This window comes from Procambarus clarkii, chromosome 69 (assembly GCF_040958095.1).
Source record: "Procambarus clarkii isolate CNS0578487 chromosome 69, FALCON_Pclarkii_2.0, whole genome shotgun sequence".
In the NCBI taxonomy this organism is placed as follows: Eukaryota; Metazoa; Arthropoda; class Malacostraca; order Decapoda; family Cambaridae; genus Procambarus; species Procambarus clarkii.
This window is the reverse complement of record NC_091218.1, coordinates 15,269,144-15,285,951: the sequence shown is the minus strand read 5'-3', so window position 1 is coordinate 15,285,951 and position 16,808 is coordinate 15,269,144. Positions and strand designations below refer to the sequence as shown.

Here is a 16,808-nt window from a genome sequence, read left to right as displayed (position 1 = left end):
AGGAAAATAATTACAAATTACTTATTTGAATTTAAAAGTTGAGAGAATAACAAAAATAGTATTGAAAACCAACACTTACCAAGAACACACACACACACGCACAATGAGATCACAGAAACGTGATATTCCATGAAAAAGTCTCTGGGGGAGGAGATAATTAGGTATTATTTAAGATATTACAAAGTTCTAAAATAGTATTATCCTTGCAATAATTAAGAAAAACTTGTTATTCTATGTTCATCATGTACTGTCTGCCATTACAAGCCATTAGAGAGAGAGAACAATTATAATTTCTTTAAACTAACATTTTGACTCTTACCTGTACCACATGAATGGAAGGGGAGCAGTAGCCAGGTGCCACAAGGCATGAGCATCAAGTGCCCAGAAGAGAGGCGGGAAATCTCCCAGCTCTAGTAACATTGACGCCATGGCCCCTATCACAGTGAACACGCACCACCAAACGTAAGGTCTTGTCTTCAGTCTCGGTACAGCCCAGGCAATCCATCCGAAGCCATTTAAGACACCTGCAAATACCAGCAAAGTTTATTTACCAATTAACTGATTGTTAACATCATAGAAAGTATAAGGGATATTGATGTAGTACACCATGTTTGACAGTGAATATAACAAAACAGTTCAGATAATATTACTGGCCACTTACCCACAATAACATTTACCATCATGTTGTACCCATAATCAAATCTTCCTTTAGTCAAGTACCAGACATGATAAGTGAAGAAGACTAATCCCATTACAGCTGATGCCTCTTTCACAAACTCTTGCCGAGGGCCTGACATCCTGTTGAAGAGATAATCACCAGGCATAACCCTCCTTTTCAGATATCAGTAGAAAAAACTTTGAGAACACTGTTTATTCTCTATAAAACTTGCCATTTTAAAAACTCAAGTTTGTCAAATTCACTATGGGGAGGTGGAATTATATTTTTTTTAGCAGTTTCTCCTGAATAGGTTTAAGAAAATTAATTAGAAAAAAATGCATTTCAGATCAGCAACTGAATTTAGCTTAAGATTATCAACAGAATAATTAGATGCAATGGCTTTACTTTCATTGATGAAAAACATGTCGGTTACGAACCAACACTATCTGATAAAGAATAAATGTTACAGCATTATTACAACTTAAGGTGTGTGTTTTCTGGTTATTTATCTAAATATAGTGCAGCTAGTAACAAAATAAAGAACATGCAAGTATGTAGTCAATAGTATTTAGTACAGTGGTTAACCAATATCTAAGCATGCTACAGCAATAAATTAAAATCTTATTGATGGCTAATCTAGGTCATATTAAAAATATAAACTACTACAATAAGAAATTTTATACACATTAAATATACTTACTATTACAGTACTATATACTATTGAAAGCCAATATAAAACTGGCAAAAGGTTGTATAAATAGCATAGTAACCCCTTGGTCTCTTAGACTAAGTCAAGGATTAATGTATTCAAGCATAGAGGTTATCTTATCTTAAGGTTATCTTGAGATGATTTCGGGGCTTAGCGTCCCCGCGGCCCGGTCCTCGATCAGGCCTCCTTTTTGCTACCCACCCCCTAGGAAGCAGCCCATAGCAGCTGTCTAACTCCCAGGTACCTATTTACTGCTAGGTAACAGGGGCATCTGGGTGAAAGAAACGTTTTGCCCATTTGTCTCCGCCTCCACCGGGAATCGAACCCGGAACCTCAGGACTACGAATCTGAAGCGCTGTCCATCCAGCTGTCAGGCGCCCTCGAGACCACATCTTCATTAGGATATAGCTGCTCTGGAGAAAGTGCAACACCGGGCAACAAAAATCATTCCAGAGCTAAGTCAACTCACGTATCAGGAATGGTTGAGGGACAAAGGGCTAACACTGCAAACCAGGCATGACATTGCAGATCTCATTGAAACTTAAAATACTGAACAATTTGGAGGATGTTGATGCAAATTTTTTTTCAATAGGTCAGGTGTAACACAAACAAGGCACAACAGTCTCAAGCTCAACAAGCCACAATGTAGGACTGAGAACAGGAGATGGTTCTTCTCCCACAGGGTTATTAACCCAAGGAACTGCCTACCTGCCGAAGCCGTAAATGCCAAAACTATGTTAACGTTTAAAGTACAGCTGGAAAAGATCAAGGCAAATAGGGGGACCTTCAACAAGCTGCCGGCTTCCTGTCCTCGTTGAAGCCCCTAGTGTTAGTAGCTCTCAGGTAAACTCAGGTTAATACCTTAAAAAGTGCATCAAGCATGAAGAATTCCATTCTGAGCAGGCTATTCTATCACCCACAGATAGATATTGATCTGTACATTTATTGGTTCAACGAACTGTCAGGCAGAAAATCTGCCCGACACTGATGGCACAGAGGATATGGAATCCCTGCAGGACTACTTTAATGTGTTTACAAGTCACTGGAATTGCACAAATTCAGCCAGAATAACAGATACATATCAAGTCTGCTTGTAAGCCCAAGACTCATCGAGCCCCAGTGATGTTGCTAATGTGACTGCCAATGGAAAACTCATCAACATAATGACCAGTCAAAACACCTGCTTCTTCCCACCATCAATGTGGAAGATATCGTGGTGCTACAACAATTTCATCGACTTAATCGAGCTATGCATTCACAACAAATACTTCTGTTTCAGCTCTCAATTCCAATGGCAACAAGATTCCAATGAGGTCAGGAGAGAGTTAACAATTAACCAACAATTTGGAATAACACAGGTCATTTAACATGGGAATAAAACAACAAAAATTATCACACTTAATAAAATTTTCATGTTCTATTAAGACAGTGGAATGGTCAGAGTTGGAGGAGGTTTTACTGGTAAATTGTGGAGTTGGGTGTAATATGAGCTAGTGAAGTGCTGGGTTCACAGAGCTTAAGGCAGAGTTCACTTGTAGAACCTGAGGCAGCCGTTTCATTAATTCTTTTCCTAAAATTATGTAGATCAAAAGAGCATGGAATAATGATTTCAAGACATTGTCAACATAGTGAAGCTATTTCACAATGTTTGGTATGATGCTAGAGAATGGCTCTGCTTTGAGTAATTTACTTAATATTAGCAAGTACCACTAAATGGAGTCATGCTAAATTCGACATTATTATGGTGAATTGTTGCCAATGGAATTAAGAACTGAAACAGCAATAATTGTGGTGTATGTAGTTCGTTCGTTCGATTAGGTCACTGAAATTTTTGCAGCACTGAAATATCTTTTATATTCATTTGATGAGTCACAATAATGTGGCTGAAGATATAATGATGAAACCACACATTAGAAAATGAACTATATTGCACTATATCCAATGGTTTTGGATTTACAGTATTTATATTTTATATATGTTTTTTGGTGGACAGAATGCTTTCAAACATTCTCTGATTACCTTTTATTACTGATTCTTTGAAACCCCAACTTCTTTCCTATGATGACCAAACCACACCCCAGATGATGAAGAGACGATGATGTGTTGGTCCGTCCTGGACCATTATCAAGTCGATCGTCTTGATCAAAAGATGGACCGAAACGTCTTCATCATCATCTCGTGTGTTGTTTGGTCATCATATCTTCAGCCACGTTATTGTGACTCATCGTTCTTTCCTATCCTAAATACATGGACATTGAGTCACATCTCTTAAAGTAATACAAAAATAGATCATTACAAGTCGTTTCTCTGAGTATCTACTCAAGGATCTCAGAATTATAGACATTTGATTTTGCCTTCCACAAGCAGAAATAGATTTAAGTGCAGTTTGTTAGCACTACATGAGAGAGCAAGAGTACAAGGAGATCTGTCTTTTCTCTAATGAGGGTGGTAGATTTGATAGCAGACATTTTGACGGTTTCTTTTGCAATCTCAACATCGGCATCTCTTTCAGCTTCAATCACTTTGCAGCCTGTCACAAATGTTTCACGATGAGTTGGATAACTGTCTACTTGTTTGTGTCATTCAGCAAGTCCTCCTCCTTTTTGCCAATAAATATTATCACCCCATAATATTCATCTTGTTTGCATTTAAATTTCTACACTGAGACTTAAGAGTACAGTCCTTAATGCTTGGCCCAACCCCAAAACCATTTAAAACAACAGGGGCTGTAACAGTGTTTAAAGTGAATGCGGCTTAGTCTTCTGGAATTAACTTTAGGTGCACCCCTCCGTCCAATTTAAGCAGTCCACCTAGAATGTAGTGATCTGTCACTGTGATCATTCGTTTGACAGCATTCTCCAACTTGGAGGTGGCGTAGTTCTTTATTACTTCTGCCAGTTGTAGCTTATTGGGCTGGCACAAGATTTTCTTTATTTCAAACAAATGCATAGGATATGGATAGAATTCATAGTTCATCACTTCATCTAGCCAGAGATTACCTGTCTATGACACAACTAGGAACTTTTGGAATAACAACATTGGATCTAAGGTAATCCTCAGCAACTTTGATTGCCATGCTGGATGCTAATGTCTTGACCTTCAAACTCCTCCTGTGAGAATACGAGAAAACACAACATCTGTCCATCTTCCTTCCTAACTATGATATTTCATATTTCGAACAAAACATGAATATTGACATCCTCATTTGCATAAACCCATTTAATGATGTTACACAATGATCTATCATCTGAAAGCAGAGCGTAATTATCCAGTTTTGCTGCAGTTTTTTCAAGATCAGCCTCATAATGCCTTGTGTTGTTCACCTGGTGTGCAACTATTCATGGTCAGTTGTTGCATAGCAGGATTGTAAGAGGGTGACATAGTGGAAGACAGTCAAAACTGCTCTGATTGCCTGCCATCACACTTTCTCACATTAATATCCCTTGGCTTTTCAGTGAGTCCATTAGCTCTAACACAAGTATTGACTGCTGCATCTTGTAAGGAAACCAGACTGGAGTTTCTGATAAACTTCAGGGTTTTCATCCTCGAATGCATATATCTTCTAGATACTGTATAGAGATGTGCCGACTTCAGAACATTTGGATGGCCCACAGCCGCGAATATTGGCACGCCTACTTAGATGACACACTGCGATGCATGTCCCAGGACCCCTTTGATCCGCCACAATAAGTGCCCTAGCAATCCCTACCATGTGCTGCTAGTTGATGCACTGTGTGCTGGTTTTTGGGGTTGTAATATAAAATACAGTATACAAGTAATATTACACTGACAATAACCACTGTCATGAATAGTGATGCACAGCATTGCTAGAAACAGTGAAATATAGCAAAACAAGACAGGTAGGGGTCCAATTCTTTCCATTGGTGGGCATATTTTAATATCAGATTTTATATATACCCAAGCTCCATTTTCTGTCCAACTTTTGATGTTGTTCACTATGTCTGAATGTATTGTACTGTACAAGAAATGGACCATAGAACATTTGACAAACTAGGTAGCTAGATTAGGGATAACTTCACACTGACTGTCGTATTAGTGACATCTCGGAAATTTTTGGTGGGGGCTTGCAAACAGACTTAATGGGTATCTGTTACTTTGGCAAGAGCTACACACCCAAAATAGTCCTGCAGGATACCATAAGCCATGTGGTAGCAATGCCAGATTTATTTCCCAAGCTACTGAAAAATTAAGCTTGTAATGCCAGTAATAATATTGAACATAGTGTACGTATATATTCAAATTAGTGTACAGTACATTAACCCTTAGACAGCGTCTATGGAGAAATGGTCATACCCGTCTATGCACAAAAATATAAGAAATATAAGAATATAAAAAATTATTTTTCATTATAGAATTATTAACACTTTGGCGCACCCCGCTCGCCACCCCTCAACTGTGCGATATGGGACCCAGGGTGTCACGGGAGTGTGCGTAAATTCTGAAAAGTGTATACTCTCTTCAACTTTGTCACCTTAATTCTCGTCCTACAAGATTAAATTTGGTATCATTGTGTTCACAATAGAATTCTCTACAGCACTAAAGGCATATAAACTCCAAAAGCCCGGCTAATTACCTGCAGCAAACAGAGAAAGTGCGAACGAGTTACCCAGGAGCGCGCAAACGCGATAAAATGTTTTCACTATTTTTACTCTGGTCACCTCAAGTTTTATCCTAAGTCTTTCATTTTGGTCTCAATGGGTTCGCAATAGAATTCTCTAGAGGAACATTAGCATATAAAATAAAAAACCTGGTCACGCTCCAACCGCCGACGAGTTGAAGACGGGCCACGCGTTAGCCGCGAGTGAGTGCTCAGCCGCCTTCCAGCTACACTCCCAATTCCCGCCCTTTTCAAGCCTTTTTTTCGCAATTTTCTTCCTGGAAGGGCCTTGTTCATGATCACTATCCATCGTGGAGTAAGCGTAGATAGTTTCTAAAGCCGCAGTAAGAAATATAGCCACGGAAAATAGCCGAAATGTTCACACGTTTGAGATGCGAGGGGAGGCGACATTGGTCACAACAGTAGAGCGAAAACAATGGGCCCACGGCATGTGCCAAGCTGCCTGAGGGCCACGAGGCTCAGCAAAGAAAATGGGAAGACATCGGCGCGCATTTTAAAACCAGTCCCCAAAAAATCGGATAAAAACCTGATTTTTGGCGATTATTTAAAGTAGATGACGCAATGCTGCGTCATCCCCGGAATTACCGCCAGTAAACGGATGACGCAATGCTGCGTCATGCCCGGGCGAAAGTGTTAATTTGTATGCAAAATGTAAGAAAAACACGAAAATAAGTCAATAGTTATTGTTTCACTGGGTGGAGGTGCTCTGCACGACTGTGTCTGGCCCTTGTCAACGCCTGGTGCTCGACTCTGCTGATGCCTCCTGTTTTATGCTGATAAGGAAAGAGCTACTACTGTAAATCCTTACTTGTATCATACATGTAAAAGCCAGACAATAATTGTTTAAATCTTCAAATAATAACCCCATTACCCTGTGGATCAATAACTGACAATGTCTGCAGCCTAAGGGTTAAAGCTGCCTAACTCTTTTCCTCTTAATACTTTTTGTCCAGATTTTTTAACATTTCTTCTTTCCATACCTAACAAGAAGGCCAAAAAGTGAGAAGAGAACCATGGAAAAAGCACAGAAGTAGTCCAAGCGCTCAGTCCACGGTGTATCTCGGGCATGGAAAACAACTGACCATACCCATGCATTGATGCAAATCTGTAAGTAGATGTGTAGAATGGTATTAATGTAGGAGTTCAAGATAAAGAATATAGTGAATATCATTAAAGGAAATTCATCAAGGGATTATGAACATCAATAATTTTGTACTAAAACTTGAATCCATATACTGAATACTTAGTAAATACATGTATTGGATACACAGTAATTAACATTTTGTCCACGAGAAAGCCAGTTTTATTACAGTAATTTGATGTTTTGTACAGTTCTTCATTGCCATATAGTATTTAGATATATGTTTAGATTGAAATGTTGGCACATGACTGCTTTATTGTATAGTACAAGAAAAACAATGATTGTTTAATAAATGTATTTTCTGTGAATTTTCAAAATGGGACCACACACCCACTAAGTGAGCCAGGCTAAGTGCTGCTTGCTGTGTAATGAACACATGTTTAAGAGCCAATTATGTTTGAGTAAATTTAAATTTCCAAACCCATTCCCTACATACACAACACACACTAACTATATAAACACACACAGTCACACACACATTTTTGGGGCCATTATGTTCATACATGACTGCTTTATCATATGGAACAAGGAAAACAAACGTGAACACTAATGGAACTCACGAATTACGTATGTAGGTTAGCTTAGCATTTTAAAAGCACCGAATCACCTTCTGTGGTTGAGTGTTCAATAAACCCTTGAACTATATGTTTAACACTTCTCTAACCCTGTCCATGGAGGACAGAAGAAAATGTATATATGGTGGTTAGCATTGTAAATGTGTGGCCACGTCTGCGGTAGAAAATAATAATAATAATAATAATAATAATAATAATAATAATAATAATAATAAAAATAATAATAATAATAATAAAAAAAAAACAAAAAAAACACACACACACAAAGAACAAGTATCTCTAATATTCCTAGAATAAGACTCAACCAAAGCAGAAATGCAATGCAAATTAAAACAATATACACATGTGAAGTATACAAGAAACAAATAATTGTATAAATTTGGCATTATGCTACAGATGGAAAATGCATTTACCCTGAATCTTAAAAGTACAATAAGTTTAACTGAAGTTTCAACTCAACATGCTTAGAAATACTGAAGTTTAATGAACAATGTAAAACTAACGGAAGTTAAATTTAAACATATTCAAGATGAAAGTCAACATGTGTGTGGATTAGAGAGAAATGTGGAAGCATTTTGGTTTAAAAAGAGAATGAAAGAAAGAACAAGAAATGCAAGTTATTATTGTGTGAACAAATTATTGTCCAATCTGAGATGATGCATCTGTGATGCCGAGTACTGAAATTGTAGAGCCAAGAGTCAACGTTTTTAAACCAAATTCTCTTAGAAATGAAGCAGTGTGGACAGTCAAAAAATGCCCAATGGGCATATGGAAAGATATAGACAGAATTAATGGGATAAAATATCCAAATCCTGACTGATGAGAATGTTTTCTTTCACATAAGTGGTCATGCCAGCCATTGGATATTCTAATATAAATTTCACTTACCACAGCATGTAAAAACCATATCTTATAGAGTGGAGCATTAGAAGGCACAGTCTGGCGAAACTGGATAAGACTAACAGCATGAGCCAACAGGTTGAAGACGGAGAAGAGAACGGCTGCAGGCTCTTGCATACCCCAAACCCGTGCAAATGGCCACTGAAAATATTTAAGTACATTACAGTATAACACTTTTGCTGGTTTTATGCTGAAAACTTAGGTTGAATTGTACCACAATAATGATACCTTTACTAAAATACCACAGTGCCTTATAATGACCACCACTGTGCCATGAACAGCTGTGGGCACTCGCTACAAATTATGATGTGAACTTATAACAGGATTCTTTGTAGGCAAACTTATGCTGCTGCTCCCAAAGGTATAAAGATTTGTACTATGTTGGGATCACGACACAGCAAGCAGGATACATACAGCATTGATGCAACAAGGATGTACCCACAGATTCAGGAAGATTTGGGTATATACTGGTCTGGAAATAGTATTGTAGATATATGGAACAACTTACCTGGTAACATAAGAGATGTGGGATTGCTGGATTGTTTGAAACATAATTAAACAAATATATACTGTACATGAATAAGTATAAGTGAATATAAAACTAGTGATGAATGTGATGAAATGCCTCTTTCTGGAGGATCATTGGTGGATCCTTGCTACCTTACCTTGAGGCTACCTTGAGGTGCTTCCGGGGCTTAGTGTCCCCGCGGCCCGGTCGTCGACCAGGCCTCCTGGTTGCTGGACTGATCAACCAGGCTGTTAGACGCGGCTGCTCGCAGCCTGACGTATGAGTCACAGCCTGGTTGATCAGGTATCCTTTGGAGGTGCTTATCCAGTTCTCTCTTGAACACTGTGAGGGGTTTGCCAGTTATGCCCCTTATGTGTAGTGGAAGCGTGTTGAACAGTCTCGGGCCTCTGATGTTGATAGAGTTCTCTCTCAGAGTACCTGTTGCACCTCTGCTTTTCAACGGGGGTATTCTGCATATCCTGCCATGTCTTCTGGTCTCATGTGGTGTTATTTCTGTGTGCAGGTTTGGGACCAGCCCCTCAATTATTTTCCACGTGTAAATTATTATGTATCTCTCCCGCCTGCGCTCAAGGGAGTACAGATTTAGGCTCTTTAGTCGGTCCCAGTAATTTAGATGTTTTACTGAGTACTGAGTGGATTCTAGCAGTAAAGGATCTCTGCACGCTCTCTAGGTCAGCAATTTCTCCAGCTTTGAAAGGGGCTGTCATTGTGCAGCAGTACTCCACTCTAGAGAGCACAAGCGTTTTGAAAAGTATCATCATCGGTATAGCATCTCTAGTGTGAAAAGTTCTTGTTATCCAACCTGTCATTTTTCTTGCAGTTGTGACGGCTACTTTATTGTGTTCTTTAAAGGTAAGGTCTTCCGACATGAGTACACCCAGGTCCTTTACATTGCCTTTTCGTTCTATGTTATGATTTGCCTGCGTTTTGTACGTGGTTTCTGTTTTTATATTTTCAATTTTTCCGTAGCGCATGAGCTGAAACTTATCCTCGTTGAATACCATATTATTTTCTGTAGCCCATAGAAAGACCTGATCTACATCTGATTGGAGGTTTGCCGTGTCCTCTATGTTGCCAACTCTCATGAAAATCCTAGTGTCATCTGCAAAGGATGATACAGTGCTATAGGTTGTCTTCTGGTCTATGTCCGATATGAGGATGAGAAAAAGTACTGGAGCAAGCACAGTACCCTGGGGGACTGAGCTCTTCACGGTTGATGGGCTGGATTTTATTATGTTGACTATTACACATTGGGTTCTGTCAGTCAGGAAATTGTAGATCCATCTGCCTATTTTCCCGGTAATTCCTTTTGAACGCATTTTATGTGCAATAACACCATGGTCACATTTATCAAAAGCTTTTGCGAAATCTGTGTAAATTACATCAGCGTTTTGTTTGTCTTCCATAGCATCTAATGCCATATCATAGTGGTCCAGCAACTGCGACAGGCAAGAGCGCCCTGTTCTGAAACCATGTTGTCCGGGGTTATGGAGATGCTGTGATTCCATGTATTTTGTGATCTTACTTCTTAGCACTCTCTCAAAAATTTTTATGATGTGCGATGTTAGTGCTATCGGTCTGTAATTTTTTGCCTCTGCCTTATTTCCTCCTTTATGGAGTGGTGCTATCTCTGCTGTTTTTAGTATGTCAGGGATAACGCCAGTATCTAGGCTTTGTCTCCACAGAATGTGAAGGGCCTGCGATAGTGGTTTTTTACAGTTCTTGATGAATATGGAGTTCCAAGAATCCGGGCCTGGTGCAGAGTGCATAGGCATACTGTTTATGGCTTCTTCAAAATCTAGTGGGGATAGGGCGACGTCTGATATATGATTTGATGTTGGTATCATATCCATGAAAAATTCATTTGGGTTATCAATCTTTAGTGCATTTAATGGCTCACTGAAAACAGAGTCGTACTGCTTCCTCAGTAACTCGCTCATTTCTTTGTTGTCATCTGTGAAAGTTCCATCTCCCTTTCGCAGGGGCCCGATACTAGATGTGGTTTTTGATCTTTATTTTGCATAGGAGAAAAAATATTTCGGATTTCTCTCTATTTCACTGATGGCCTTTTGCTCTCTTTGCCTCTCCTGGGTTTTGTATGATTCTTGTAGCTTGAGTTCAATTGTTTCTATTTCTCTACCTAACCTTCTTCGCCGTTCTTGAGATAGGGTGCGACTCTCAAGTTGTTCCGCGATTCGTTTTCTTCGCCTATATAGGGAACGACGTTCCCGTTCCAATCTGCATCTCTTTCTCTTTTTTCTTAGGGGTATGCGGTTTGAACATATCTCTAGTGCTACTGAGCTTATTTTTTCCAGGCACTGGTTCAGGTTTGCATTTCCTAGCTGTTCTTCCCAGTTTATTTCTGTGAAGTCCTGGTTTATTTGCTCCCAGTTTATCCGTTTATTATTGAAGTTGAATTTGCTGAAATCTCCTCCACCGGGAATCTGGACTGGTTTTGAAGGTCCATTCCCCATGGTTGTCAGAACTTCAATTAAGTTGTGATCTGAGTAACAGGTATTTGTAATCATTATGTTCCCGATCAACTCATCATTATTAGTGAAAATGAGGTCCAGCGTGTTCTCCTTCCTAGTTGGTTCTACTATTTGCTGCTTTAAGGCAAACCTATCGCACATCCGTAGCAGGTCATTTGCATGTGCCTGCTCATTTAGGCTACTTCCTGGTATTCTTTCTGATATTACTGTATTAGCCAGGTGCTTCCATTTCAGGTGCCGTAGGTTGAAGTCCCCAAGCAGGATGATGTTCGGAGCTGGATTTGTGAGGTTTTCCAAGCAGTGCTCTATTTTCATTAGTTGGTCTTTAAACTGCTGAGGGTTTGCCTCCGGTGACTTATATACAAGGACAACAACTACATTTAGGATCTCTATTTTGACCATCAGCACTTTTGACTTATTTTGACTTTTGCTACCTGGCATTCTCCTCCTAATTCAATCATGCCAGACCCTTGCAAGTCATATAATCCAACCAGAGACCAGAGGCCAAAATCTAGCACCCTCTAAAGAGGCACAAGAACAGCAGTCTCCGTGGTGTAGTGGTAAGACACTCGCCTGGCGTTCCGCGAGCGCTATGTCATGGGTTCGTATCCTGGCCGGGGAGGATTTACTGGGCGCAATTCCTTAACTGTAGCCTCTGGTTAACGCAACAGTAAAATGTGTACTTGGATGAAAAAACGATTCTTTGCGGCGGGGATCGTATTCCAGGGACCTGCCCGAAACGCTACGCGTACTAGTGGCTGTACAAGAATGTAACAACTCTTGTATATATCTCAAAAAAAAAAAAAAACCAAGGGATTGTAGATCACCCTAACCAAGAAAAGATCAACAGTAAAGTGGGGGAACTAAAACATACAAACACTAATGTAAACCGAACACAAAAATGGCAGAGCAAAGCCTTGAGACTCATGAACCATTTGGTCATGAAGGAATTCTCTCGTTACTTCCACCAGTGCACCAGGAGAGGACTGCGCAAATTCCTCCTTGAACCACAAACCTTGCTATATCGGCCATATAGCCAGGAAGTTTGAAAACCAAAGTCTCTGAATGGAAAAGGGAGGGTTCCAAGGACTCTTCTGGAAGAGGCATTTCATTATATTCAAAACCATTTCCTGAGAGGACTCCTATTGGTGACTTCTTGGTGCTATGTCATGAGAAAAAACAAAAGGGGTACCAGTGTCGTACCCCTTTTGTGTCGCCCCTCACCAGTGTCGAAGGAGAGCTGTAAAAAGTAACCATCTGGCAGAACATTGGTCATGTCCCAAATGTGAACTTCATGAAGAGCCAAACCCTGAAAATCTGTTAAATATTCAACCTGTAGCATCCAGTCCCATGAGGTAAGAGACTGAAGCTACCCCCTGGGATTTAGGCAATGAACCACCGGGAAACAGAGTGGAGCTAGACCACAGAGCCCACCAACTGCAGTGACAGCCAAACTACAGTAAACTCTTGCACCGTGCTGTGCACCAAACTCAATGGAGCCACCCAGCGACCCTGAGCAACCAGAGCCCCCAACCCAAGGCCAAGGCAAGGGTTGAACATTGAATGAAGTGATTCAAACCTGAAAAGCTGAGAATGTACAGTACATTCAGCAAGTCCTGCTTGTGGACCTGGAATAACCTGGACACCCACAGCAGAATAAGGCTAACTTGAATCCAGCATCAAACCACTCTGCGATGACCAAGAGGAGCTGTTGAGTAGACCATGCTGGCCTCCTACACCAAGGGGAGAGGTAGAGAACCACCTCCACTGTAGGTACTGGGACACTACCCAAAAGGTCTACACAATGTAAGACCGAGAGTTGGCAAAATAGGCTAAACATTCCCCAGAGACCCATCAACCCATCAAAGGGGTGAACCACAAAAGAGGCAGTGCTAAGATCTCTAAGCCAATGCACACCTCCACAATGCCTAAGAGCAATGCTGACCAGAGGGAGCAAAAGCTGAAGAAACCACAATGGTCTAAAAATCAGACTCCTTCGAAAGCCTACCCCAAACAACAACAGGCAAGGACCTGCATTGAAGTCTCCTTCCCTAAGCAGTAGGAGGCAGAACTCTGTAGCAAAACAGATGACTGACTGGCTGTAAAACCACCACTGTAACCGAAAGAACCAAAGACACAGCATCCACATGAATTAATTAATTAAATAATTACACACACACAGTATTAAAAAAAGACATGAAAATGGGGAGAACAAAAAGGACAAGGACTGGCCCAAATCTAAGGCAAAGATCAGTAAGGCCTGCTGGCAAGACAGACGAGTGAAAAAAATTCTGTCACCACCTACCAAAGGAAAGGAGCAAGCAACTTGGGCATCATATCTGAGGACCCAACCACAGGCACCAATGATGTTACTAACAGCACACCACCTAAGGCATCGAAGCATATACAGAGCTAACTGTGGAACTGGTCCATGACAGCCCAAACAGGCAAAATTGTGACCAAGTACATACAAACCATGACTAAAGGTAATATGATAACTGTGATATTAGGCCCAGAAAATGAAGGCAACTGAATATGCAGCTTCCACATACCTACATCTTGAGGCAAGGACAATGCAAACAGGCAAGCCTGAAAGGCAAGCAAGACAAAGGCAGCACCACCCAAAAACACATGACAGACCAAACTCCCATCATGCCATTCGAGCGATTGGGTACGGTAAAAGCCATGCTAGGTTCCCAAAGAAAAGTGTTTTCCCCACAAGCCAGGATGAATAAGGAACCTTATACCACGACCAATAAGAAGTGGCTGACCTGTATTTAAAAAGAACAGGTCCTTCAAAGATGTGAGGTCCTGGTCTTGAAGGAGGAATTGAAAAAGAAGTGAGAATGTCACTGAGGGTGAAAACCAGGAAGTTGTAAACCTTCGTACATATGATGTCTCTGGGGACTGTAATTGAATCTGGAAGCACACCTGAGGTGGAGGGGGGAAAGAAGTGGTGGATATGGAGAGGAAGAAGTGATGGGATTGAAGGGATGGGGGAGTGGAGGAATTCCCACTAGTTAAGATAATTTATCCTAACAAGATCAAAACACCTTCCTGCAACACCTATGGCCCCCCATCAAGCGCATCACTACTGCAATACTGGAACTGCCCTTAAACTTTATTATTAACAAGCTTTTCACATGATCAAAGGATTACTTTTTTATTTGGTTGCTTTTAATATTTCTGAGCCTAAATGGTTATCATACATTTAGCAATTTTTTCTAGGAATATGAGCAGCCAGTCATGAATGACCGAGATCCACAAGGAAAAACAAGACAGCTTTATAAAAATCGTCTACTCTCATAATAGAACAAATACTTGTGATCATTTTTAACCCCTCAACTGCGCCAGCCAACAAATGTTGTTTTGAGAGTTGTCCGTTTTTTTTTAATTAGGCTATATTTTAATGTTTTTATCACTCTTTGTGTTTTGAAATGAAAATAGTTTAGTTTGGAAAACATTTTGACACTAACACTACCTGAACATTTATAAAAACAACAAAAATATGTCCTTAACAATTGCACTTTGAAGTTTTTTCCAATAACATGTGTGCAGTGCAGAGATTAAAGTTCTCGGGCAAATTTTGCTAGTTTCTCATGCAACCTATGGCATGATGCATATTAGTCATTTTAAAGTAATCAGAATTATAATCATTAAGATTAATACAGTAATTGTGTGTTCAGTCCATCATCAACTATAACAATAACACAGTCTTCACCTTGCCAAAGAATTGTGGTACATCCATTCCTTTGTCGATGAATATTTGTGTTGTACGCCACATACAGTAATATTTACACTCGTCATCACAAGTCCACTGGAAAAACTTCTCACTAAGGCTCTGTGAGGATTCATATGCAGCAATGCCCACTTCTGAAAAAGATTTCCTTGTGTGAAGAAAATAAATATGCAGTTTGCATTCCCATGTCAGCTATAGCCACCCTGTTTCATTCAGACAGTTTTCAAAAGTTAAATACATACAACACTAGCTTTCCTTAGTAAAGTAACCTAAAGTTTCTGAAACATACTGAAAGCCACAATGAGTGGCTTTCCCCTGCCGAAAACACTTTGCGTAATAGTGGCTTTAGGCATTGTATGTACTAGCTCTATCTATAAATCTATCCATTTTTGTAAAATCTCTTGTATGTATGTACCTTACCTGAATAAACATTTATTTATTATTTATTTATTTAATGAAGACATTTTGTCAATGACCCAATCTCTAAGTATTAACAACAGTCAAGTATGAAATTCTGAACTTCTTAAATATTGAAAATAAACCACAAATCTTCCATTCATTTTGTTAATTCAACTGTTCCAATACTGTATAATTTCCAATACGGTATTATATCAATTTTCATTAAACAAAATATTGTAATTTGCCAAGACATGAAAAAAGTTTAGTTTTCCTAAAAGTTTGGGAAAATTTTATACCGTGGCCGTTCTCTTTAAACCGACAGATTTATCATAAAGAAAGTGATTTAACAAAAGTACGATGCAAATACTGTACCGACAAAAATATATGGGCATGTCGGTTACTAAATAAGCACATTACTTTGACCGAGACTTACTTGAGGAACAGTTGTTGAAGTGGCAAACATGGTAGCAGCCTGTATACTCATTAGAACTGTCACCCCTTGAAGCTTGTGTTACTCCTATGATCAATGATGCTCCGAAACAATACAGTATGAATAGCTTCTCGGCCTGTTAAAAAATAAAACTTGAATAGAAATACAACTCACGAGTCCTCATATACAACACTTACATAATTGTTATAACGCCCTGTACAGTGACCGAGAGCCCTGTACAGTGACCGAGAGCCCTGTACAGTGACCAAAAGCCCTGTACAGTGACCAAGAGCCCTGTACAGTGACTGAGAGCCCTGTACAGTGACCGAGTATATTATATATATATACAATGTAAAACTTCTTAGAATGTTCTTCTTAGGGGTAAGTTAGGTGGAATTAACAGGCACATCTAACTGCCTGCAATGGAACTTCTGATAACTTTAGAGCAACTATATCACTCCTAATATAGTTGCTATCATTGTCATATCAAAATTATCTGCACTCACCTCTTGTAAAGAAGGACATGGTAGAGAAGGTAGGGAGCACAGATATATTATAAATATATACAGATGTATTTATGATCCTGAAAAATATTCT

The 16,808-nt window shown here is 39.6% G+C and overlaps 1 protein-coding gene across 3 annotated transcripts in view; it reads right to left on the bottom strand.

Annotated features, from left to right (window-relative positions):
• Positions 1 to 16,808, bottom strand: part of PGAP3 (Per1-like protein PGAP3) — a 94,052-nt gene that overhangs the window by 9,390 nt on the left and 67,854 nt on the right. For 2 of the 3 annotated variants that reach the window (XM_069311061.1, XM_045765171.2), the window contains exons 2-7: positions 16,215 to 16,347; positions 15,365 to 15,516; positions 8,611 to 8,763; positions 6,987 to 7,111; positions 662 to 798; positions 320 to 524 (exon numbers count right to left, since the gene is read on the bottom strand). In XM_069311061.1, coding sequence (XP_069167162.1) covers positions 320 to 524; positions 662 to 798; positions 6,987 to 7,111; positions 8,611 to 8,763; positions 15,365 to 15,516; positions 16,215 to 16,347 — 905 coding nt within the window. Of the gene's footprint in view, positions 1 to 79; positions 142 to 319; positions 525 to 661; positions 799 to 6,986; positions 7,112 to 8,610; positions 8,764 to 15,364; positions 15,517 to 16,214; positions 16,348 to 16,808 lie in introns of all 3 variants that reach the window. The other variant, XM_069311060.1, reaches the window with a different exon arrangement.